This window comes from Capricornis sumatraensis, chromosome 3 (assembly GCF_032405125.1).
Source record: "Capricornis sumatraensis isolate serow.1 chromosome 3, serow.2, whole genome shotgun sequence".
NCBI lineage: Eukaryota > Metazoa > Chordata > Mammalia > Artiodactyla > Bovidae > Capricornis > Capricornis sumatraensis.
The window spans coordinates 27,868,482-27,895,449 of NC_091071.1; the positions used below are offsets into that span (position 1 = coordinate 27,868,482).

Sequence of the window (26,968 nt, forward strand, 5' to 3'; positions counted from 1 at the left end):
AGTCCAGCACTTTCACAGCATCATCTTTTAGGATTTGAAATAGCTCAACTGGAATTCCATCACCTCCACTAGCTTTGTTCGTAGTGATGCTTCCTAAGGCCCACTTGACTTCGCATTTCAGGATGTCTGGCTTTAGGTGAGTGATCACACCATCATGATTATCTGGGTCATGAAGATCTTTTTTGTACAGTTCTTCTGTGTGTTCTTGCCACCTCTTCTTAATATCTTCTGCTTCTGTTAGGTCCATATCATTTCTGTCCTTCATTGTGCCCATCTTTGCATGAAATGTTCTTTTGGTATCTTGAATTTTCTTGAAGAGATCTCTAGTGTTTCCCATTCTATTGTTCTCCTCTATTTCTTTGCATTGATCACTGAGGAAGACTTTCTTATCTCTCCTTGCTATTCTTTGGAACTCTATATTGAAGTGGGTATATCTTTCCTTTTCTCCTTTGCTTTTCACTTCTCTTCTTTTCACAGCTATTGGTAAGGCCTCCTCAGATAGCCATTTTGCTTCTTTGCATTTCTTTTTCTTGCAGATGGCCTTGATCCCTGTCTCCTGTACAATGTCATGAACTTCCATCCATAGTTCATCAGGCACTCTGTCTATCAGATCTAATCCTTTGAATCTATTTCTCACTTCCACTATATAATCATAAGGGATTTGATTTAAGTTATACCTGACTGGTCTAGTGGTTTTCCTGACTTTCTTCAATTTAAGTCTGAATTGGCAATAAGGAGTTCATGATCTGAGCCACAGTCAGCTCCTGGTCTTGTTTTTGCTGACTGTATAGAGCTGCAAAGAATATAATCAATCTGATTTTGGTATTGACCATCTGGTGATGTCCACGTATAGAATCTTCTCTTGTGTTGTTGGAAGAGGGTGTTTGCTATGACCAGTGCATTCTCTTGGCAAAACTCTATTACCTTTTACCCTGCTTCATTCTGTACTCCAAGGCCAAATTTGGAAAACATAGCAGTGGCCACAGGACTGGAAAGGTCAGTTTTCATTCCAATCCCAAAGAAAGGCAATGCCAAAGAATGCTCATACTACCGCACAATTGCACTCATCTCACATGCTAGTAAAGTAATGCTCAAAATTCTCCAAGCCAGGCTTCAATAGTATGTGAACCGTGAACTTTCAGATGTTCAAGCTGAATTTAGAAAAGGCAGAGGAACCAGAGATCGAATTGCCAACATCCGTTGGATCATGGAAAAAGCAAGAGAGCTCCAGAGAAACATCTATTTCTGCTTTATTGACTACGCCAAAGCCTTAGACTGTGTGGGTCACAATAAACTGTGGAAAATTCTGAAAGCAATGGGAATACCAGACCACCTGACCTGTCTCTTGAAAAATCTGTATGCAGGTCAGGAAGCAACAGTTAGAACTGGACGTGGAACAACAGACTGGTTCCAATTATGGAAAGGAGTATGTCAGGCTGTATATTGTCACCCTGCTTATTTAACTTCTATGCAGAGTACATCATGAGAAGCTGGGCTAGAAGAAGCACAAACTGGAATCAAGACTGCTGGGAGAAATATCAATAACCTCAGATTTGCAGATGACACCACCCTTATGGCAGAAGGCAAAGATTTAAAGAGCCTCTTGATGAAATTGAAAGCGGTTAGTGAAAAAGTTGGCTTAAAGCTCAACATTCAGAAAACGAAGATCGTGGCATCTGGTCCCATAACCTCATGGCAAATAGATGGGGAAACAGTGGAAACAGTTACAGACTTTATTTTTTCTGGCTCCAAAATCACTGCAGATGGTGACTGCAGCCATGAAATTAAAAGATGCTTACTCCTAGGATGAAAAGCTATGACCAGCCCAGACAGCATATTAAAAAGCAGAGACATTACTTTGCCAACAAAGATCCATCCAGTCAAAGCTATGGTTTTTTCAGTTGTCATGTATGGATGCAAGAGTTGGACTATAGAAAAAGCTGAGTGCTGAAGAATTGATGTTTTTGAACTGTGGTCTTGGAGAAGACTCTTGAGAGTCCCTTGGACTGCAAGGAGATCCCACCAGTACATCCTAAAGGAAAGTCAGTCCTGAATATTCATTGGAAGGACTGAAGCTAAACTCCAATACTTTGGCCATCTGATGTGAAGAAGTGACTCATTAGAAAAGACCCTGATGCTGGGAAAGATTGAAGGCAAGAGGGGAAGGAGATGACACAGGATGAGATGGATGGTATCACTGACTCAATGGACATGAGTTTGGGTAAACTCCAGGAGTTGGTGATGGCCAGGAAGGCCTGGAGTGCTGCAGTCCATGGGGTCGCAGAGTCGGGACACGACTGAGTCACTGAACTGAACTAATTCCCCTTTCTGATGATATTGTTATTTCTAGTAATTTTTTAAAAGTCAATTTGATTGGAGGTCTAGTGTACCTCCAAGGCAGTAGTGTACAGCTCTATTTTGATAAACGTATACAATCTTTTAAATTTTATTTATTTTTAATTGAAGGATAATTGCTTTACAGTACTGTGTTGGTTTCTACCAAACTATATACAATCTTGTAGTCACAATCAAGATGTAGAACAGTTCCATTACTCCAAAAGTCTCCCTAGTGCATTTTTATACATAATCATATTCTTCAATCATCCCCAGACCCTGGCAACCATGGATTTGCTTTCTGTTGCTTTTCCAAAATGTCATCCAAATGAAATCATACAGGATGCAGCCTTTGAGCCTGTTGTTCTCGCTAGGCACAATGCATTTGAGATTCATCTACATTGTTGTGTATATCAATGTTTGGTTTGTTTTTATTTCTGAGTTATATTGCGTGATACAGATATACCACAGTTAGTTTATATCCATCACCAGTTGGAAGACATTGAGTCATTTGTAGTTGGGGCACTTGTGAATAAATCTGCTATTATTGCATACTGAGTTTTGTGTGGACATTAGTTTTTATTTCTCTTGAGTAAACAACTGTTGTTGTTGTTCAGTCAATAAATCGTGTCTGACTTTTTGCTGCTCCATGGACTGCAGCACACCAGGCTTCCCTGTCATTCAATATCTCCTGGAGTGTGCTTAAACTCATGTCCATTGAGTCAGTGATGCCATCCAACCATATCATCCTCTGTTGCTCCCTTCTCCTCCTGCCCTCAATCTTTCCCAACATCAGGGTGATTTTCAATGAGTTGGCTCTTCACATCTGGTGGTCAAAGTACTGGAGCTTCAGCTTCAGCATCAGTCCTTCCAATGAATATTCAGGGTTGGTTTCCTTTAGGATTGACTGGTTGGATCCCCCTGTTGTCCAGGGGACTCTCAAGAGTCTTTTCCAGCACCACGGTTCAAAAGGCTCAATTTTTGGTGCTCAGCCTTCTTGGTGGTCCAACTCTCAGATCCATACATGATTACTGGGAAAACCATAGTTTTGACTATACAGACCTTTGTCAGCAAAGTGATGTCTCTGCTTTTTAAAACTCTTTCTAGGTTTGTCATAGCTTTTCTCCCAAGGAGCAAGTGTGTTTTAATTTCATGGCTACAGTCACCAACTGCAGTGATTTTGGAGCCCGACACTGTTTTAATTTTTTCCCCATATTTGCCATGAAGTGATGGGACTGGATGCCATGAACTTAGTTTTCTGAATGTTGAGCTTTAAGCCAGCCTTTTCACTCTCCTCTTTCACCTTCATCAAGAGGCTCTTTCTTTTTGCTTTCTGCCATTTGGTCAGTATCATTGGCACATCTGAGGTTGTTGATATTTCTTCCAACAATCTTGATTCCAGCTTAGGACATTTTTATCTTTTGAGTAAGCATCTAGGAGTGGGACTACTGGCCTGTATGGTAAGTGCAAGTTTAACCTAATAAGTAGTTGCCAAATTGATTTCCAAAGTCACTATACCACTTTGCTCTTCTACCAGCAGTATATGCAAACTCAGTAGCATTTGATATTATCATTGTTAGGTGTTTTTATTTCAGCCATTCCCATAGGTGTATATAGATGTTTATCTACTGCAAACAGTGGGACAATGAATATTCTTATACTAATATTCTTTGTAATCAGGTATAACTGTAAGTTATACTCTTAGAACTAGAATTGAAGGGCAAAGGATGTGAAAGTTTGATTATGTATTGCCAAAAAGACTTCTGAGAAGGTGGGGCCAGTTTACCTATCTGCAAGCTAGGTATGGCAATACTTGTTTCCCCACATCCTCACCAACAGAGTGTATTACCCAATATCCTTACATTTTTAAATGAAATTTTACTTTAGATAATTGCTGTATGAGTATCTCTCTCATAGGGCTGTTGGTGAGAACTTAAACCTCTTAGAGAAGTGCCTGCCACAGAGTGGTAATGCATGTTAATAGTTATTATATGATTACTACTATTAATCACTATCATTTGACTCTCTCTCTGAGTTCTTCATTAGTATATTCACAAATACGTTTCTTTGAAGAGCTCAAACATTCTACCTAATCTTTATAAATCTCTTCAGGTGCTCGCTAGGATTTCAGGCACTGTGGGTGTTACAGAACAAGGAAGTGTGACCCAATAGGACCTTTCTAAGGTTACAGGACGTATCTATGTCCCATGAAGTCAAAATGAATAGAGTATGGAACACAATTCCTCTAGGTTACAATAACTGTCAAGCTTTCTCTGACTGCCATCCACTTCGAGAAATAACAGCAGGAACCAGAACACAAATAGACCCGAAACAAAAGTTTCAAAAACAATACGTCTATGCCTTCTATTCATCCCATTCCATTTCACTGAAAATATGTTCATTAGGTTATACTAATACATTTCGAAATCTATTGTTGGGTTAAGACTAGTGATTAAAGGGCACTCTTCTAGGTTATAAATGTTGATCTTCCTGGCTATATAACTGAAATCATAGAACCTCACACTCAGTTTTGGGTACGTTATTTCCATGTTTCTTTCTTCTTCTTCTTTTTTTTTTTTTTTTTCATTTCCTTGGAATGCTAGAGCTTATTTGTCATCAATCATCTTCACAACTAGTTCTTGGAATCCTTATGTGCACTGTCCAGTATTAAGCGCCAGTGGGAATAACAGGCATTGAAGAGCAAGAGGCCTCTCCACCATTTGCTGGTTATCTTGGTTATGCCTCTTCGGTCTTTAAACAGTTTCCTGATAACTCAGTAGGTAAAGAATCTGCTTGCAATGCAGGAGACCCCGGTTTGATTCATGGGTTGGGAAGATCTGCTGGAGAAGGGAAAGGCTGCCCACTCCAGTATTCTGGCCTGGAATTCCATGGACTGCATAGTCAATGGGGTCGCAAAGAGTCTGACACGACTGACCTACTTTCACTTCACTCCTTTGCGGAGTAATCATAAGAGAAATCAATGTCAACGCATGTAAAAAGCTTAGAGGAATGTCAGGGGCATTATTAAGTCCTTAATACAGTGGTTCTCAAGGTATGATCCCCAAGACGAGCAGCATCAGCATCATCTAGGAGCCTGTCAGAAATGCAGTTTTCGGATCTCACTCCAGATTTATCCAATCAGAAACTCCAGGGATGGGGTCCAGCCATCTAAGAAAATTTCTAGGTGATTCCCACGTACGCTAAAGTTTAATACACGGTAACTATTAACAACTAGTGCTTGAGGCTGCAGAGATGAGCAGAGGACAGATGACGAAGGGTTTAGTAGCCTATTAAGCTCTAGGGTGTAGCAATGTTCGTAGTGACGGTTCCTACCTGCTTCAACTCCAACTTCCCCTTCCTACTTCCTCAGCACCAGCCTAGAGCTCCCGCCTCGCTGATTGGTGCGGTCTCTCTGGACCGTCACCACCCATCCAACCACGGAGATCGTAAATGGAGAGAGGCGGGACTAGGCACGGCTAGAGCGGCGCCTCTATTGGCTACAGACCACGGAGCACAGCGGGACGGAACTGCGCGTGCGCACAGCCGAGGCGCGCCCCCGGCGGCCGTTGAAAAATGGCGACGGTCGCCGAGTTGAAGGCCGGTGAGTGCGACTGGGAGGTCTATCTGGTGAAATGTGTCGGCCTTCAGTTTGTGAAAAGGATGGGACTAAAGGAGGGCCCGCGGAACACTAAAGTCAACCTGTCCCAGGGTCGTTCTGCGGCGTCAGGGCCTGCGGAGCACCCGGCGGGTGTGGCGACTGCAGCTTGGGGCCCTGGGGGTAGGGATGTGGTTGCATGGGGGCTGTTTTTAAACCGACTTTGAACTGGAGGAGGAGGAGCCCCGCACCTTGGTGAAGTCCTACACCTTGGGGCTCAGGCTCATCTTTCTGGACCCTGCTGGGGGCGAGGCCTTGGACCTGGCCTTTCCCTCTGGACTGATGATTGCAGTACTTAAACAACTGGGTGTTCGGCCCAAACGTAAACCATTTCCTTGGGTATCTCCCTGAATCCGTACAGCCACCCGCGAGGTGGGTCACCATTTTCCATGGGGAAAAACTGTGGGTAGAAAGATGTCTGGCCTGACCATATTCTCCTGTGTTTTTAAGAAAACTTCCACAAAGAGTCGAGTCTTTTAAGCTGAGAACATTTGTATACCGTTAGTTTTGACGCAGATGTCCAGACAAGTAATAGTAATTATGGTTATTAGTGATCGAGCTTCTGTCGGGCACTACCCAGCCCCTGTGTTACCTAACTGATTCTATATATCAACCTTATGCCCATTTCAGAGATTAGGAAATTGAGGCGCTGAGAGGTGAAACAACTCAACCAAAGTAATTTAGCTAGAAAGAGGCAGAGAGGGAGAACTTGGGAGATGCTGCACCAGGTCTGCAGGTCTTAGTTACTGAGTGATACTCAGTATCTGCAATAAGACCAGTTCCAATTTTCGGGAAATTTAGGCCCTAAATCAGTGATTCCTAGAAATTTGTTGGAGAAAACGATTTGAGAATATGATTCAGTAACTGTTGATATAAATGTATATTTGTGGCCTCAGGCTGGTGAACAGTTATTAAAAAGGCATACCTTTAGGACTTCCCTGGTGCAGTGGTTAAGACACACCCGCTGCCCCCAGCCCCACACACATACAGTGCAGCCTGCCCAGTTTCCATCCCTGGTCAGGGAACTAAGATCACACAATGGGGCAGACTCGACATGAATTGGTGTACCCTCTCCCCAGGAAACACACATCACCTGTAATGTTGCATGCTACTTCCGAGGAGTTACAGCTAGTAAAGAACCTGCTGCCAATTCAGGAAAAAGACTCAGGTTTGATCCCTGGGTCAGGAAGATCCCCTGGAGGAGGGCATGGCAACCCACTCCAGTGTTCTTGCCTGGAAAATGCCACGGAGAAAGGAGCCTGGCAGGCTACGGTTCATAGGGTTGCAGAGAGTCCAATATGACTGAAGTAACTTAGCACACAGCACACTGTGTTTCCTATTGTTTAATATTTTACAATTTTGGTAAAAGGTTGTATAGTCCATGGGGTAGCAAAGAGTCCCACATGACTGAGCGATTTTCACCACTTTCACTCCGAGGATATAAACCAGGTTAAGAAGCTCTATCTGAAGAAATTGTCATGGTGCAGTGTTTTAATAAACATAATAGAGTGAAGGTCAGAATGGCATGGAAATTAGGGATGAATTACACAGATGTAGGGAGCCCTTGAGGTGTTTTCTGCATTCCTCAGCTCTGAATGTGCCTAGTGTTCAAGAGAAATCTAATGAAATGTTTGCCAATCATTTATATTACTTGGGCTTTCGCCTTTTTAAAGCATTTTGACTTCACATTTTCCTGCCTCACTTGGCTCTGCCTCAGAGACAGAGCTCATGTTAGAGAAGGCAAGTGAGGCAAGAGTTAGCGAACGAGCCCTGAGGTAGTGATGACATGCAAGGTTCCTAACTCCAAATTCTTCTTTTTCTGGTTATTTTTGTTTTTGGCTGCTCTGGGTCTTCACTGCTATGTGCGGGCTTTCTCAAGTTGCAGTAAGTGTGCGTGGGCTACTGTCTAGTTGTGGTGTGCTGGCTTCTCCTTTCAGAGGCTTCTTGTTTCGGAGCATGGACTCTAGAGCAGACTCAGTGGTTGTGGCATATGGGCTTAGTTGCCACGTGGCACGTGGAATATTCCTGGACGAGGGATCAAACCTGTGTTTTCCGTGGTGGCAGGCAAACTCTTAACCACTGGACCACCAGGGAAGTCCAGCTTCTTAATTCTCATTTCTCTGCTGAATTTGAGTCTACGCTGTATACATATACAGAGTAATTGGATGTGTATAGCAGGGAATCTCTGTTTAATTTCCAAAGATGGAATTAGAGAACAGGGGTATAGTAATGATTCCAACATAATAAAGCTATACCTTCCCTTCCCTTCATGGGCCTGTTATACAGTCTGATTGGGTGATAACTGCTTTTAACCTACCTGCAAAAAATGGTTGAGGAGATGATCTAAATGTAAAGAGCAAGGAAGGATAAAGTCTAGTCTAGATTTATCCCTTTAATCATATGACCCAGATTTTTGTTGTTTATCAAAGCTTAAAAAAAGTTTCATGTCCGTGCCTACATGAATATAGTCCCTGGGCTCCCTTTATGAATTGTCATTATTGTGGTGTACTTATTTATAGCACAGTATATTTATTACACCAGTAGTATACAGCACGGGGTTTCCCTGGTGATTCAGTGGTAAAGAACCCACCTGCCAATGCAGGAGATTCTGGTTCAGTCCCTGGATTAGGAAGATCCCCTGGAGAAGGAAATGGCAAACCACTATAGTATTCTTGCCTGGGGAATCCCATGCATGGAGGAGCCTGGCAGGCCTCAGTCCGTAGAGTTGCAGAGAGTCGGACACGGCTGAGCGACTGAGTGCAGGTATACAGCACAGTATCATGAAGCCTTTAGGCAGCATTTATTGAGCTCTTACTCTGTTCTAGGCACTACAGGTGAAATGTGTTGCTTCTCTGGAGTTGTGATTTAGCTGTTAGGGACCACATGGGAAAAAAAGTTCCGAGATAACTGTAAGGGATGATGCCAATTCAGCCCTATCCACATTATTATTTATAGCTAAAATCTCATTATCATAACTACTGATATTTGTAATAGTGACCCTTGCTCATCAAGAAGTTAGATTACATTCAGCATATATATCCCAGATTCCTTAAGATGGCATTGATAAGGCTACATGTTAGATTTCTAGTCAGTCAGTTCAGTCACTCAGTCGTGTCTGACTCTTTGTGACCCCATGAATTGCGGCACGTTAGGCCTCCCTGTTCATCACCAACTCCCGGAGTTCACTCAAACTCACGTCCATCGAGTAAGTGATGCCATCCAACCATCTCATCCTCTGTCGTCGCCTTCTCCTCCTGCCCCCAATTCCTCCCAGCATCAGGGTCTTTTCCAATGAGTCAACTCTTCGCAGGAGGTGGCCAAAGTATTGGAGTTTCAGCTTTAGCATCAGTCCTTCCAATGAACACCCAGGGTTGATCTCCTTCAGAATGGACTGGTTGGATCTCCTTGCAGTCCAAGGGACTCTCAAGAGTCTTCTCCAGCACCACAGTTCAAAAGCATCAATTCTTCGGCACTCAGTCTTCTTCACAGTCCAACTCTCACATCCATACATGACCACTGGAAAAACTATAGCCTTGACTAGATGGACCTTTGTTGGCAAAGTAATGTCTCTGCTTTTTAATATGCTATCTAGATTGGTCATAACTTTCCTTCCAGAGAGTAAGCGTCTTTTAATTTCATGGCTGCAGTCACCATCTGCAGTGATTTTGGAGCCCAGAAAAAGTCTGACACTGTTTCCACATCTGTTTGCCATGAAGTGATGGGACCAGATGCCATGATCTTCGTTTTCTGAATGTTGAGCTTTAAGCCAACTTTTTCACTCTCCTCTTTCATCAAGAGGCTCTTTAGTTCCTCTTCACTTTCTGCCATAAGGGTGGTATCATCTGCATATCTGAGGTTATTGATATTTCTCCTGGCAATCTTGATTCCAGCTTGTGCTGCTTCCAGCCTAGCATTTCTCATGATGTATTCTGCATATAAGTTAAATAAGCAGGGTGACAATATACAGCCTGACATACTCCTTTTCCTATTTGGAACCAGTCTGTTGTTCCATGTCCAGTTCTAACTGTTGCTTCCTGACCTGCATATAGGTTTCTCAAGAGGCAGGTCAGGTGGTCTGGTATGCCCATCTCTTTCAGAATTTTCCACAGTTTGTTGTAATCCACACAGTCAAAGGCTTTGGCATAGTCAATAAAGCAGAAATAGATGTTTTTCTGGAACTCTTGCTTTTTCCATGATCCAGCGAATGTTGGCAGTTTGACCTCTGGTTCCTCTGCCTTGTCTAAAACCAGCTTGAACATCTGGAAGTTCACGGTTCACATACTTCTGAAGCCTGGCTTGGAGAATTTTGAGCATTACTTTACTAGCGTGTGAAATGAGTGCAATTGTGTGGTAGTTTGAGCATTCTTTAGCATTGCATTTCTTTGGGATTAGAATGAAAACTGACCTTTTCCAGTCCTGTGGCCACTGCTGAGTTTTCTGAATTTGCTGGCATATTGAGTGCAGCACTTTCACAGCATCATCTTTCAGGATTTGAAATAGCTCAACTGGAATTCTATCACCTCCACTAGCTTTGATCGTAGTGATGCTTTCTAAGGCCCACTTGACTTCACATTCCAAGATGCCTGGCTCTAAGTGAGTGATCACACCATCGTGATTATCTGGGTCATGAAGCTTTTTTTTGTACAGTTCTTCTGTGTATTCTTGCCACCTCTTCTTAATATCTTCTGCTTCTGTTAGGTCAATACCATTTCTGTCCTTTATTGAGTCCATCTTTGCATGAAATGTTCCCTTGGTATCTCGAATTTTCTTGAAGAGATCTCTAGTCTTTCCCATTCTGTTGTTTTCCTCTATTTCTTTGCATTGATCATTGAGGAAGGCTTTCTTATCTCTCCTTGCTATTCTTTGGAACTCTGCATTCAGATGCTTATATCTTTCCTTTTCTCCTTTGCTTTTCCCTTCTCTTCTTTTCACAGCTATTTGTAAGGCCTCCCCAGACAGCCATTTTGGTTTATTGCAATTCTTTCTCTTGGGGATGCCCTTGATCCCTGTCTCCTGTACAATGTCACGAACCTCCATCCATAGTTCATCAGACACTCTATCAGATATAGTCCTTTAAATCTATTTCTCACTTCCACTGTATAATCATAAGGGATTTGATTTAGGTCATACCTGAATGGTCTAGTGGTTTTCCCTACTTTCTTCACTTTGAGTCTGGATTTGGTAATAAGGAGTTCATGATCTGAGCCACAGTCAGCTCCCGGTCTTGTTTTTGCTGACTGTATAGAGCTTCTCCATCTTTGGCTGCAAAGAATATAATCAATCTGATTTCGGTGTTGACCATCTGGTGATGTCCACGTGTAGAGTCTTCTCTTGTGTTGTTGGAAGAGGGTGTTTGCTATGACCAGTGCATTCTCTTGCCAAAACTCTATTAGTCTTTGCCCTGCTTCATTCCATACTCCAAGGCCAAATTTGCCTGTTACTCCAGGTGTTTCTTGACTTCCTACTTTTACATTCCAGTCCCCTATAATGAAGAGGATATCTTTTTTGGGTGTTAGTTCTAAAAGGTCTTGTAGATCTTCATAAAACCATTCAACTTCAGCTTCTTCAGCGTTGCTGGTTGGGGCATAGACTTGGATTACCATGATATTGAATGGTTTGCCTTGGAAACGAACAGAGATCATTCTGTCGTTTTTGAGATTGCATTCAAGTACTGCATTTCGGACTCTTTTGTTGACCATGATGGCTACTCCATTCTTCTGAGGGATTCCTGCCCACAGTAGTAGATATAATGGTCATCTGAGTTAAATTCACCCAGTCCAGTCCATTTTAGTTCGCTGATTCCTAGAATGTTGACGTTCACTCTTGCCATCTCCAGTTTGACCACTTGCAATTTGCCTTGATTCATGGACCTTACATTCCAGGTTCCTATGCAATATTGCTCCAATTTTAAAAGGTTACTTTTTTTTAGATTTATTTATTCATTTTTGGCTGGCTGTGTCTGTTGCTGCAGGGGCTTTTCTCTAGCTGTGGTGAGAATAGTGCTGCTCTCTAGATGCGGTGCACGGGCTTCTCACTGCGGTGGCCTCTCCTGCAGAAGCACAGGCTCGAGGGCTTGCAGGCTTCAGTACTTTTGGCATGTGGGCACGCTAGTTGTGTCTCACGGGCTCACAGGCTCAGTAGCTGTGGCACATGGGCTTAGTTGCTCTGCGGCATGTGGGATCTTCCTAGATCAGGGATGGAACCCATGTCTCCTGCATTGGCAGACAAATTCTTCACCACTGAGCCACAAGGAAGCCCCAAATCTTACAGTTTTAAGGAGTGAACTCATAGTTATCTTTAAAAACCAAACAAAACCCCAGAACAAAAGCCCATCTCTTTTATTCAGAATGGGCCATTTCCCAAGGGTTCTGGGTATCGGTTTTATACAAAAGATACAACGTAATCCTTCCTTTTTGGAGTGTACTTATTATGTTCAATCGTATACTTTCTAGACCAGAGGTTTTTAGTGACAAATTGAACCTGTCTCTTGGGCTTTCCAGGTGGCTCAGTGGTAGAGAATCCACCTGCAATGCAGGAGATGTGGGTTCCATCCCTGGGTTGGGAAGATCTTCTGGAGAAGGAACTGGCAACCCACTCCAGTATCCTTGCCAGGGAAATTCCATGGACAGAGGAGCCTGGCAGGCTATAGTCCATGGGGTCACAAAAGAGTTGAACACAGCTTAGCAAGTAAACAACAACAGAACCTGTCTTCAGTGACAACTACTCTTGAAAAGATATGAGACACTGGGAGACAAGTTCAGGTCCTTATAAGCTGAGTATAATTCTTCCCTCCTTTTTCTCTTCAGTAAAGCTTATGTATCAGTCTGTAGCCTCTTACAGTGACTCTATTGGAAGGATAAACTTACATTTGGTTAACTAAATTAAAGTAGTAAATCATTGCAATTTGGGAACTTCTATTTTTTATTGCAAATATGGCTCGTGGTAACTAATGTGATGATTGCTCAGTTTGTCATATTGTATAGATTGAAAGGATGTAATATTAAACATTTTGTTTTAAAGTTTGCCTAAGAATGGCAAAAAGTTATTCTATAACTGAAACATTAATATTTTATATTAAACAGTTTTAAAGGACACTTTGGAAAAAAGAGGAGTGTTAGGGCATTTAAAAGCAAGGATTCGTGCGGAAGTTTTCAGTGCCCTTGATGATGAAAGTGAACCTCGGCCATCGTTGTCTCAGGAAAACTTTCTAATTAATGAGCTAATTCGGGAGTATTTGGAATTCAACAAATACAAGTATACAGCGTCGGTCCTCATAGCAGGTAAGAGGTTATTTATTGTTAATCACCTGAGGTGAAATCTGCCTTTTCCCTTCCCCCACTTCTCAGAAAGTGTTTAGCCTAGAAATCTAATTCTATTACCAAACGGTGTCAAATGGGACATGACTGGGACATAAAAATCCCATGGGCTCTTTTCGTATCACAGCTTGAACAAGTTCTCATGATGTTTATTGGACTCCAGGAGAAAATGACTTAACATTTAACCTAGGAGCATACTTTGAAAATCATAATTTCTGATTCTGAGAATAAAGAGTTATTTACATTTCGCCCTATGTGCTGTCAGTCTTTTTCCTATGTATATGGTTTAAAAATACATACACAGAGACTTAATATATATTCTTTGTTAAAAAATATAAAACATTGAAGATAAAGCCTCAGAGTATTGCTCCATGTATTGATTAGGCATGTACTCAGATGTGTGTAAAAGTGTTATATTTAAAAAGCACTAGATAATCTATAGAAATTTCAAATCACTATGTTGTACACCTCACACTAAAATAATACTGTGAATCAACTAAAATTTAAAAAAGAAAGAAAACGATTAGGAAGATAAACTCCAAGCTCATTCTAGTGATGAGCAGGAGAGAAATGGTATTGGGGGAAGGGGGTCAACAATTAAAGCAAAATTTACTTTATCTGTTAAATTTTATTTCTTAAGAAAGAAAGCAAAAGAACTAGAAGAATAGGGACAGTAGTCAGGATCGGTATTGCCCCTAGGCTGGGGGAAATGAGGTTGGGAGGACGATCCAAGCACCCTGCATGTACATTACCTGATTCCCTTGTCCAATGTTTAACATAGGCTTTAAGGCTGTTTGGTGCCTTGGAGATACACCTCATTAAAGAAAAGAGATCATGAAGTAGATTTTGAAACAGAGAATGGATTCCTTATTGTGATGCTGGAACTTTCCATTGGATAGATCTTTTGTTAATATTCTAGGTCTTTTATTTAATATTAAGCATATACCTTAACCGAATAAAGACTGATGATTTTTATTAGTTTAAGGATCATCATTGTCGGTATCTTCACTGACACAGCATCTTGTTATAGATGGCTGTATAATATGTTACTACTCAGAAAAGAAGAATGTGAAAATACCATCAATTAGATGTACTGGACTTGTGCTTACCTAGAATAAAATACAGATACAGTAGTCAAGTTTCTACAGAGTCTTGACTTTTAAAAAACTGAGATGTACTTAGCATAAAGATACTTTACCATTTTTAGTATGTAGTTCTGTGGATTTTGCCAAATTCATACAGTTGTGTGGCTACCGCCGTAATCACAATATAGAACATTTCTATCACTTCAGAAAAATTCCCTGTGCCCTTTTGCAGGTAACTTCTTTGCCTACTCTCAACTCCTGTCAACCTCTGATCTGTTATTTTGTGTACCTGGTCATTTGCCTTCTCCAGAATGTCGTATGAGTGAAATCATCCAGGATGTAGCATTTTAAATCTGCTTCCTTTCACTCAGCATAACACATTTGAGACTATGCTGTTATTTTCCCCCCTGAATAGCATTCCACTGTATGGCTGTGTTGATTTATCTGTTATCAGTTGATGGACATTCGGGTTGTTTCTCGTTTTTGGCAATTACGAATGCAGCTGCCATAAACATTCACTTTCGAGGATTATCTGAACGTTGTTTTCACTTCTCTTGGGTAAAGAGCTAAGAGTGGCGTTGCTGGGTTGTATATGGTAAGTGTCTGCTTACCTTTGTAAGTGAATGCACCATTTTGTTCTCCTGCCAGCAGAGTTCTCCCAGTTGCCCCGAATCCTTGCCAGCACTTCATACTTAGTGTTCATTTTACTTTTAGATTTATTGCCAACAAATGGGTATCTGTGCTGTCATGCATTTAATTTGTAGGCTTCTTAGAAAATAGGACTTCTCAAGTCTAGTATAGAAACAGTAATTTCCCAACTCAAAATTTGGGGATTTAAAAACTGCATTTATATTAAAGATATGCATTTAATAAAGTAGGTATTTTGAAAGTCATAAAATCACAGTTGCATCTGTCTTGGTGTGCGCCATCATCATTCTTCTAAAATCTGAAAAATTTGTATACCTCATAAGTGTGGTTTTTATCAAAATCCTATTTACTTTTTATATTAATAAAGCCTCAGTGTTTTGTGATTTTCCCCCCAGAATCTGGTCAACCTGTAGTTCCACTGGACAGACAGTTTCTCATCCATGAACTAAATGCATTTGAAGACTCAAAGAATAATACAATGTAAGAAGTTTTTTTAAAAAAAATAAGTTTTCAGATATTATTGTATTGGGGTCATAATTGTATAGTGGTAGTTTTATTTCATTTTAATTCATCAGCTATTTATTTGGGTCCAGTGTGTGTCTGGCACTGTGCCGCATCCAAGGTGTGTGGCAGTAAGTGCTAAGATGCCTGTGGTTTCAGAGGACGACGTGCCCCTGCTTCATTCTCAGGGTCAGGTCTCTTGGCTTCGTGATCCATCCTTTTGCTTTTCATCTGAGGCTTTGCTCTGTCGATTGTTTTCTGCCTCATATTTAATCTTCCTCCTCCGCTCCCTTTATTTCAGCTTAGGAGTGTACTCAATTCTCCCCATTCCCCAGAAAACCTATTTTTACCCCTGAAGTTAGTGAAAATCAACCCTCCATTTTCATTTTCTTATTTACATTTTTTTGCCTTCTCTACATTTTAAATTTTCTCCTCATCATTTATACTGAAATGTTTTGCTTTCTCTGCATTTGGAGTTCTTTCCTCATCATTTATACTGAAACTATGCTCTTGAAAAAGAGTGACCACTGTCTATCGTTTCTTAGTTCTTTTTCTACTTTAATGTTTCATAAACTTTTTCTAGAGGATCCCTGAATGGCAGAAAAAATTATACCTAGGAAACCTGGAGCATAACTCAAAGTAGCCTTCCCCTAGTAAGAAATTTCTTTGAAATCTTATGTTTCTCATTCTAAAAGTTTATTGAATGTTTTCGTTCTACTTCATGATGTAATTGTTTTACCATAAAAACGTTCAAAATGACATGCCAATTAAGTTGAACTCTCCCTCCAATCTTTGTGTAAAGTAAATGTTCTGGGATCATAGGCTACCTTTAACCTCTGCTTTGTATCAAGCCCCCAGCACTGAGAGTGGGAATATACCTATTTCCAATTTGAGAAGCTCAGTTTTACTTGAATTTCTGCAGTGTTTTGTAGTATTAACAGCTCTTCCTTAAAACACTTCTTGTCACTTGTCTTTTATGACCCTTTACTGTCTTGATTTTTTCTATCTCCCTAGTGGTCATCTCAGTTTCTTCACTGACTCCTTTAGGAAGGTTCTTTTAAATTGTGGGCTCTCCCCCAAGATTTGTCCTTAACTTTCTTCTTGCCCCTTGCCCCCTTTTCTTTCTAAGTATTCTTGAGTTCTTAGTGATGCCGCCACACTGGTGCCTGTGCCTTAAATCTGACAGATCTCATGAATTGCGGGCACACGTTTCTGCTGGTATCTCAAACTCGGTGTGTCTAAAAATCAAGTCCATTATTTTCATCTCCTCAAACCACCCCATTGTAGCTTCCTCATAGAGCCATTCAGGTCCTCATCTCAGAGCTCACATGTGCTTCTGGCTCCTTCTCATTTCTCCACCAGTCACTTTGCGAGTTTCATCAATTCTGCTGTGCAGTTGTGTCTGTCTGTCCTTATGCCCTACATCGTGCATTTCAGGGGGCCTCTTTCCCATTTCTCTCCAGTCATGTTCTTTTCTGACTCATGTGTCATGCTGCCAACAGATTGCTTTCTGAAGGACACTTATTGCTTTATTTAAAGCATTTCCACTGAAAAGATTTTAGATTTTAAAAAGTAATAAAGTCCATATACCATTAGGTGTGGGTGCCAGCTGGAAGTCTGAAGTAGCACTCAACATTACATTAATATTTTTCAGTGAAAGTTAAAAATTTTCACAATATGTAGGGTAAAGTATTTAACAACCTTATATTCAGTTCAGTTCAGTTCAGTTCAGTTGCTCAGGTCCATTGAGTCGGTTATGCCATCCAGCCATCTCATCCTCTGTCGTCCCCTTCTCCTCCTGCCCCCAATCCCTCCCAGCATCAGAGTCTTTTCCAATGAGTCAACTCTTCGCATGAGGTAGCCAAAGTATTGGAGTTTCAGCTTTAGCATCAGTCCTTCCAGTGAACACCCAGGACTGATCTCCTTTAGGATGGACTGGTTGGATATTAGGTTAAGCCATAACACCAAGTGAGTTTGTGCCAAATTTATGAAGAAAATTAGTTTTTAGAGTTTCTGTTTTTCAAAATTGCAAATAAGGCATTGTGAAGCTGTACTTTAAAAACAATTATCACTGTTTTTAACTCATGATTTTTTAAAAAAGAAACCTGATATTGATGAAGTTGCAGGTTAAATGAGCTGGTTATATGTTTTCTCATAACATTTAAAAATATCTAAATCTTAAAAATTTTAAATCTTAAATAGATTTTATTGTAAATTTGGCAAATATAATTCTTTTTTAATTTAAAAATCTCCTTTCATCAGTTAACATTTGGGGAAACAATGGTTTAAAGTTGACCAAGAGACCTATATTGTATTCCCGGATACTGCTTTTATAAGAGCTGAGGCATCTTATTAAATAGAGAAACCCATTCTCTTGGTTTCCTTGTGGAATGGAAACATTGCTTTTGTGTGCCATTAGTTATTTGTTGCTGTATAACGGATTACCCCAGAATTTGGTGGTTTAAAATAGCAGACATTTATTATCTGTGGTGAGGAATCTGGGAGTGACTTCTGTGGCCTGGCTTAGCCTCAGTCGTGAGGTTGCAGTTAAGATGTTGGCCGGTGGGGGTGGCAGGCCAGTCACCTCAAGTCCTGGCTGGGGCTAGAGGGTCCATCTCCATGTGGCTCACTCACATGGCTGCTTATCGGAGGCCTCAATTCTTTGTTACATGTGCCTTTCCATAGGACGGCTTGAGTGGCAGCTGACTTCCCCAGAGTGTCCGAGGGAGAAGGCAGGGAGGGCGCCACGATGCTGTTGATGGCCGAGCCTCTGACGCTGCAAGCACTGTCACTCAGTGCTTACCTTAGCTCCTGAAAACGTGAGTTCAGCTCACACTCAGGAGACTCTACCTTTTGAAGGGAAGGGATATCATATTTTAAATTATCACACTTGCTAGTAAGTAGATAAAAATCTCAAAAAGTCCATTAAATTGATGTTTTCAAACTGTGAGCCTGGAAACAAGAGAAACCTCTCTTTATTGTCATCAGAGCAGCTTCCGTTGGTGCAGGGGCAGCAGGCAGCATATGCTAAGGGAAAAAATATGGGACTTGCGGTTCAAGTGTCAACTTTGCTTACTATCCAAGCAGCCCTTTCGCAAATCCTCTGTGAGCTGTGGTCTTCTCATTTATAAATTGGAGATGATGATTATGACACCACAAGATGAGGATAAAATAAGAGGAAAGAATGTTTTGTAAACTGTAGTTTTTAAAATTTTAGTTCGTACCTGACACCTATATGGCTTACATTTATATACCATTTAATACATGCCAGGCACAATTCTAAACACTTGACATTTATTGACACATTCGGTCTGTGACTGCCCTATGAGTTAGAGACTATACTTACCCTCATTTATAGAGGAAGAAACATTTATGAGGCTGGGGATATTAAAAATCTTGCTGACTCTTGTCAAGTGGCAGGGCCAGGATTTGAACTCACACAAGAATTTATGAATCCAATAAGTGTGTATTATATCTGACAGTGTTAGGTCATGGAAAATCTTATACTGGACCTGGAGTTAAAAGAGAAAAAAAAAGTTGATTCCTATACATTGATTGAATTTGTATTTCAGTTTAGATGAGGTTTAACTTGTTAACATGTTTCCTGTGAATTTTAAAATTGTGGAGTCAAATTGTTGGGGAAGGCAATGGCACCCCACCCCAGTACTCTTGCCTGGAAAATCCCATGGACGGAGGAGCCTGGTGGGCTGCAGTCCATGGGGTCACGAAGAGTTGGACACGACTGAGCAACTTCCCTTTCACTTTTTACTTTCATGCATTGGAGAAGGAAATGGCATCCCACTCCAGTATTCTTGCCTGGAGAATCCCAGAGATGTGGGAGCCTGGTGGGCTGCCGTCTATGGGGTCGCACAGAGTTGGACACGACTGAAGCGACTTAGCAGCAAGAGAGTCAAATTGTACACTTAAATTTCAAAAAGCATGAATAGTTTGCAGTTTGGGTAATAACCATGCAACTCTTTTAAGTCTAGTGAATTATTTGGCTATTTTGGTGTCAGAGACTTTTTACAGAATAGATATTTTAAAGTTTTTCCTGTTTATGCACATTTAATTAATTTTTATTTTCTTTCTGCTATAGACCTCTTTTATATGGGATTTTAGCTCATTTCTTGCATGGAACTAAGGATGACAACAAAAATACATTTCTGAAAGGGTCTTCACTCCAGCCTCCAAACCCAAATCTTGGCAGACCACCTAGTGGACGAAAGCAAATGGGTATGAATTTTCTGGGACTTATCACTCGGCTTTCAGCAAGTATATTTTCTTCTTATCTATTTTTATCTTTGAGGTAGTTTTTCCTAAGATTTTGAGTCATAATTTAATTCTATTTATATCTAATATAGTTAGCCTGTATTATTAATCATCAAAAAAAACCCAAAATGGTTTTTGGAAAGATAATCTTGTGAGGAGCAGAGAAGACTAGACAAAATTCTTAGATATAATTTCTGTAAAGAAATATTGAAAAACTTGATTTTCCCATAGATTTGTACTCTTTGGAGCAGCTTAGATCCTGAGCATGCTGAAGAAAGAGCTTTTTATCAAGTTATCTATTTTTTTCCCTCTCAGACTGAGAAAAGTCAAGATTGCTGAAAACAGAGCAGTCACAGGTTTATGTGTTGTCCTTTGCATTTTCAGGATTCTTTTTTAGCGGCGAGTGGGGTGAATATTCTTTGTGGTAATGTTGTAATTACTCACAAATAAATTCTTAGGAGAATGGCTCATATTTCTTTCAAGAATAGTCACTCCAATGAACTTTCAGTTGTTTTGATTTTATCAAAACACTAAAACCTCAATTTGGTAATCTAAATTGAATAGTTTATCACTCAGTATTTCCAACTATGGTACAGCTGATCTCTCTTTTTAAGGACAGTCATAGGAGAAGGAAATAGCAACCCACTCCAGTACTCTTGCCTGGAGAATTCCATGGATAGAGGAGCCTGGTGGGCCGCTGTCTGTGGGGTCGCACAGAGTTGGACACGACTGAAGCGACTTAGCAGCAGCAGCAGCATAGGTGGGGCCCAGGCAGCTGATTATCAGAACAAATATAAATCTTGACTGTTGAAATAAACTTTTAAGAAACATCTAAGTGCAAATTGTCTTTTGTAGTTTTCCTAAATTGCCATGAGCAATGTTGATCATGTTAAATGTTTGCCACGTCTCTTAACATCTGAAGGCGAAGTGATCTCTTGGAGGTTAGTTCTGCCTTCACTAGGAGTTATCCTTCTGTATATCTTAGAATTCTGAGTTGATGGGATGTTGGAAAGGAAATCCTTCCCATCACTTATTTTACAGTTGAGAAAACCAAGACTAAGAGGCCCATGCCCGTAGCTGGTCATTTTTAGCAGAATCAGCACCCTTGATTGCCATTTCTGTGCACTTTTCCACTTAAAGAATATGAGAAGTTTTCCTAGTCACTTTTTCAAGTATTGGTAAGGAACTGCCATTATTGCCCACTATTTGGCAAGAACTTAAAAGCAAAACGAAACACCTGGTACAAGAGTAAATCTCTAAACATCAATGATATAATGTAGAATTCCCGCAGACCTCATCTCCTTACCTCTCCCTAACACCTCAATTCCCCTCCCCTTCACAGAAGGTAGTGCTCTTAGCAGCTTCAGGAGTCATTTCTGTTTAAATTTATAAGCACTGTTTCTGTACATATTATCCTACACTTTGTTTTTTCACATGTGTTATCAATTTATGTAAATCTGCTTCTACCTCATTCTTAATTTCCTGTATAGTCTGTAGTATTCCGTGGAACTACTACTAATCACTCTTTGCTAATGTACTTTTGTGTGTTTTAAATTTTTTGGTTTTACAGTATTGCGGGGTAGTGTTAATATTTCTCTTATGTGCATACCTTGAAGTAGAATTGGTTCAAAATTTTGCATATTAAAAAATGTAGTAGATACTAATTCCTCTCCAAAAAGGCTTTACCATTTTATGTGTTTACGAAGAATATATGAGAATACTAGTTTCTCTATTTGATTGTCACCGTGGATAGCGTATGCATTAACACTGCTAGCACAGCAGGCCTGTGACGTTGGTATTTTTAGTTGTAGTGGGAGGGGAGCAGGAATGGGAGAGTGCTGGAGGGGATGCGAGAGTCTTTGGGTTACCTTGGCTCCTCTCTGTAGAAAATGCCAGACATCACATAAGAGTTGAGGTCAGCAAAGCTTTGGACCCCTGTTCTGTGGAAGGCTCAGAAAGGAGGCTGCATGCACTAATGAGAGAACAGTGACATTGCAGATTAGTTTTCTTGATTATCAAAAATGTTCTTGGCACAAAAAACAGGGACCGTGAAGAATTGTTAACCCCAAATTGCATAAGGTTTCTGTAACACATTTAAACATCCTATTTACTTTCTCAACTCAAACTTATTCTGTGAAGGAGATGTTTTATTTGATAACATTGAGAAAGTTACAAAGATATTAAAATTATTCTTCAGATTATATACCCTCTATAGACATAAACTCAATTCAGGTGAAACATAAAACACTAAAATTAAACTCTCTTTTATTTGAAAATGAGTCCAAAGAGTGCCATCATGAAAGCAGTTTTTTTTAAGATTGCTTTGTGTGTTTTTGGCTGTGCTGGGTCTTCGCTGCCGCTCCCGGGCTTTCTCCACTTGCAGCAGTAGGGGCTGCTCTTGGCTGGGGGTGCGCAGGCTGGTCACTGTGGTGGCTTCTCTTGTTGTGAGCATAGGTTCTCGGTGTGCCGCTTCAGTAGTTGAGGCACATGGGCTTAGTTTCCCCACAACTAAACAACAATTGCCCTCTTGTTTTCGGCTAAAGACTATTTCCTGCAATTTCGTGGATGGTTTTCTGAACTTGGTAGGAAGTTTTCATCTTGCCACAAGAGGGTGCTGCTGGGAGGATTTCTATTTGAAGAAGTTTTTGTTTTTGTTTTCTTTTTAGTTGAACTTTGGCATCCCTCAAAATGCTAATTGAAAATGCAGTCCTTTATTGTGAATTCCAATCCTTACGTACAGTGTAAGTTTGTAAGCACTTACCTATGCATTTACTTCAGGGTGTACTCTTTTCACTTAAAAAAAAATTGAATGATAAGTCCCTGCTGCTGCTGCTGCTAAGTTGCTTCAGTTGTGTCCGACTCTGTGCGACCCCATAGACGGCAGCCCATTAGGCTCCCCTGTCCCTGGGATTCTCCAGGCAAGAACACTGGAGTGGCTTGCCATTTCCTTCTCCAATGCATGAAAGTGAAAAGTGAAAGTGAAGTCGCTCAGTCGTGTCCGACTCTGTACGACCCCATGGACTGCAGCCTACCAGGCTCCTCCATCCATGGGATTTCCCAGGCAAGAGTACTGGAGTGGGGTGCCATTTACTAAACATTTCCGATTTCTTCAATAGTGTTAAAAAAAAAAATCCAACATATTTTTTCATTGTCCTAAGCCATCTAAAGACCTTGTATGATATAAATTTGTAATATCCTAAAATATGCTTAGGTAGGTCTGCCTGCTGCCCCTTTTGCCTTGGGATGAGCACTGACCTTCGCTTGTATTCTTGCAGAAGAACACCTGCGGCAGGAGCAGGGGAGGGGCAGCGATGCTGAAAGCCTGCACACTTCACCCTCGGTACAGAGATGACACTTCCAACTGGGGCTTCTTTGATCTTAAACTTGCATGTATTAAATAACTTATTTATTCTCCCAATGTCATCAGAATTCATCACTAGTATTGTCCTCTGTAAAAATGTGAAGTTTCTGCAAAACCTTTAGCCCCTCATGTTTTACTGCGTTTGTGAATAAAAGCTAACTCTGTCATCTAGTTTACCAGATTTGACTTGAAAGAAAATGTGTGGTTTTTAGGACGATTTTAAAGGTCCCTAAATCTGTGAGAAACGAAAGGGGTTTTTTTGGTACCCTATAAATTCTTCTGAAGAAAAAAATCGAGTCTTTCTAGCCATATGCTCTGTTCTGTTTTTGGCTGTGCTTTGCAGCTTGTGGAGTCTTAGTTCCCTGACCGGGGACTGAACCTGGGCCCTGGCACTCAAAGTGCTCAGTCCTAACTGCTGTACCTCCAGGGAATTCCCTGCTCTGTTCTTTACCATGGCACATTAATTAAATTTCTTTCAGGCTGGAATAATGTAGATTTACAGGAAAATTCATTCATTTAAAACACACACACACACACACACACACACACACACATTTAAAAGAACAATTGGGCCAGAAAAAACTAATTCCTATAAAGCTTGATTGGGGAGGGGGTCAGGTGAGAAACCAGCTATTTTTCAGATAACTATTTATAATTAGGTTTAAATATCTGAATTGCTATCTAAATTTAAACTTTAAAACTTGGTAACAATGTACTTTTTATTTTCTTAAACAATTTTGGCTTCTCCTAGAAGATTTAATTAAAAGGTGGGGGTGGGGGATAATTCTTTTAATTTTGCTGTAAGTAAAACAAAGAGTTTATTACTTGAAGAATGTGGAATAAGCATGAAGAGACAGGCTTTAGGAGAAATACCAGAAAGTACCTTTTAAAAGATGGCATTGTTTAACTTCCTTGTGGCCCTCAGTTGTGCAGTTACCAGATGAGCTATGAAAGGGACAACCCTCACTTGTATGGGCTCTGAAAGCCTTCTTAAATGTCATGTTTTATTCCTGGGATAGAAAAGTAGTAAGATTTCTTATAGTGCCATCTCTAAAACGCTTTGATATTTATTGATATTTTTATAATGTGGAGTCTTCAGGCTGGCTTCACTGAAGCAACAAATGAGTGTAGTAGACAGAGCCTGATTGACACAAGATACAAGGTATATTCAGAACAAAACTGCATGGGCACCTATACACTGACATCTAGCTTAAACATTTTCCATCTGGAAGGTGATAAGGAAGGACTGTAGCTGGCAAAACTGACTTTCCTTTTGGGGTGTTGAGTCTGTGCTGCTTTTGGAAACTATTTCTGAACCTTTATTTCTGGTGCTAGTCAAGTTTTCAGTGTAAGGAGTTCAATCCTTACAGATTAACCAAGAATTTTTATCTGAATACTGAAAACTATTAAAGAAATCCCCTTAAATCATACTTTACAAGTCAGAAGATTTTTGAGAGGTCCTGTTGGTGGGCTAAAATTACATATACTGATGTAGAAGTATTATAAAGGGCTCATTTCCATTTTTTAAATGAAAATCTATAGTATCTGATTACAATGATGAATTCCACTGTATTGTATAGGGGGATATAACTATCTGAATTCTTCTCAGAGGATTTGGTTTACACCCAGGAATGTTGGCAGTGGACACTGTTTACCTCAGGATTTGCAATCATGCAGGACTAGATTAAGAAAAAGTGCTGGAGTTTGTCATTTTGGATACGATATAAAATCATCAAAATAGAAGCTAAACAGAATTGTCACATGTAGTCCATACTGTGTCTGTATGCATTATTCTGTAACTTGTTTGTACCTAGGCAACTTTTATACTTTCAGTGTTCCATTTAATAAAAAAATAAATAAGCAGCATGCAAAAGGTGTTCCTATGACTCTTCTGTCATCAAGAGATGTCCACCGGAACCAGAAGAAGGCTTGGCGATGGCTCCTTAGGCTTTCTTTGGGGGTCTCCAGCAACCTAGTTGTTGGAGGGTTAAGGATCGTTGGTATCAGCCACGTCACCCTGGGATAGTTATTCGTTGGGTGGCAGTGGTTGGGGCTGGTGATGTTATTCTCTGAGGGGACAGTGTCATAATCTGTGGGGCCATATATGGTTTGGAAAAACACATTTAGTGTTGCGTTTTGTTTTTGTTTTTGGTTGTGCCTTGTGGCTTGCAGGGTCTCAGTTCCCCGACCAGGGACTGAACCTGGGCCGTGGCAGTGACAGCGCCAAGTCCTAAGCACTGGACCACCAGGGAATTCCCATATATTCTAGCAGTTTAAGTAGGTTCTTGAGCTGAGACACTTAAACTCAAGGAAGGAAAAGATAAACATAGAAGACCTATCAAACTCTTCTCATGAACTCATAAACTAAATTAGTACATCATTGCGGTAATTTTCATGGGGTTGTTAGAAGAAGTTATCCTCTAGACATGCAGGAGAAGTTTTAGCAGAAAACTTATACAAAAATAGGATGGGAATTGGACTTGAAGAGGGATTTAGGAATAGCAGACATTTAAAACTTTGGCAGTAAAAAAACTCATAGCAGGACCAGAGGTGGCTTTTGAAGATGATAAATTTAAGCTTAGCATATATGTTTGCTTAGTATCAACTAACAGCTTTATAATTAGGTGCAAGAACATATTTGTATATGTCCCACATGCCTGTATGATTATGTAAAATATGATGTGTTCTTTTAACCTAAAGCCAAGTGTACATGAAGGACTAACATTTGTGAGAAGATTCCTTTAAAGGCATTTGGGACAGTGGTTCCCAGCCACTGAGCATTTCATTTTTGTAACAGCCATTCTGCAAGAATTGTGTGTTAATTCATTTTTAAAAAATGAAAGTGAGGTAAAACTACCTTTTAAAAAATAGACAATTTTAGAAAACAGTTTTAGATTCACAGCAGAATTGCATGTGAAGTACGGAGTTCTTGCTGCTGCTGCTGCTGCTGCTAAGTCGCTTCAGTCGTGTCTGACTCTGTGTGACCCCATAGATGGCAGCCCACCAGGCTCCCCCGTCCCTGGGATTCTTACATACCCCCCAATGTGGTACACACTCACAGGCTCCCTGTTACCAACATGTCCTCTGAAAGTGGTACATCTGTTACATTCAATGAACCTCCATTGACATATCATTATTACTCAAAGTCCATAGCTGATGGCAGGGTTCACACTTGGTGGTGTATAGCCTATGGGTATACATGTCACTGGGCTTCCCTTGTGGCTCAGCTGATAAAGAATCTTCCTGCAATGCAGGAGACCTGGGTTCGATCCCTGGGTTGGGAAGATCCCCTGGAGAAGGAAAGGCTACCCACTCCAGTATTCTGGCCTGGAGAATCCCATGGATTATATAGTCCATGGAGTCGCAAAGTCGGACACGACTGAGTGACTTCCACTTCACTGCATACATGTCACTACATGCATCCACCCATCACTACGGTATCAGTAATTTCAGTGCCGTACAAATCTTCTGCTCTGTCTATTCTTCCTTCCTTTTTCTCCTCTAACTCCTGGCCACCAGTAATCTGTTCATGGTTTCTATAGTTTTACCTTTCCAGAATGTTATATAGTTGGGCTCATACTGTATGTAGCTTTTCTACACTGTTTTCTTTCACTTAGTAATACTCATTTAAGTTTCATCCATTCTGTTCATGACTTGAAAGCCCATTTCTATTTAGTGCTGAGTAATACTCTGACATCTAAATGCACCACAGTTTATCCGTTCACTTACTTAGAAGGACTTCTCAATTGCTTCCAAGATTTGACTATTAATGAAGAAAGCTGCTCTAACTAAACAACTG

General features: G+C 40.6%; 1 protein-coding gene across 4 annotated transcripts; it reads left to right on the plus strand.

Annotated features, from left to right (window-relative positions):
- The first annotated feature begins 5,907 nt into the window (after nucleotides 1–5,907).
- Nucleotides 5,908–24,970, plus strand: CEP20 (centrosomal protein 20). 4 transcript variants are annotated; one of them, XM_068968267.1, is made up of 6 exons: nucleotides 5,908–5,935; nucleotides 13,072–13,269; nucleotides 15,434–15,518; nucleotides 19,636–19,772; nucleotides 22,475–22,549; nucleotides 23,084–23,183. In XM_068968267.1, the coding sequence occupies exons 1-5, from the start codon at nucleotides 5,908–5,910 to the stop codon at nucleotides 22,501–22,503; spliced, it is 477 nt and encodes a 158-aa protein (XP_068824368.1). In that variant the 3' UTR covers nucleotides 22,504–22,549; nucleotides 23,084–23,183. The 4 variants fall into 4 exon arrangements, with proteins under 4 accessions (XP_068824368.1, XP_068824367.1, XP_068824369.1 ...); XM_068968266.1 differs by lacking the exon at nucleotides 22,475–22,549 and having other exon boundaries at nucleotides 23,084–24,970; XM_068968268.1 differs by lacking the exons at nucleotides 13,072–13,269; nucleotides 22,475–22,549 and having other exon boundaries at nucleotides 23,084–24,970.
- The last annotated feature ends 1,998 nt before the right edge of the window (nucleotides 24,971–26,968 follow it).

What these genes read in the sequence shown, in the direction of transcription:
- CEP20 (XM_068968266.1), top strand. Translation starts at nt 5,908, where the DNA reads ATGGCGACGGTCGCCGAGTTGAAGGCCG. An exon ending in GACTCAAAGAATAATACAAT is followed by an intron (nt 15,519 to 19,635) that starts GTAAGAAGTTTT and finishes TTTCTGCTATAG; the next exon opens with ACCTCTTTTATATGGGATTT. An exon ending in TAGTGGACGAAAGCAAATGG is followed by an intron (nt 19,773 to 23,083) that starts GTATGAATTTTC and finishes GTATTCTTGCAG; the next exon opens with AAGAACACCTGCGGCAGGAG.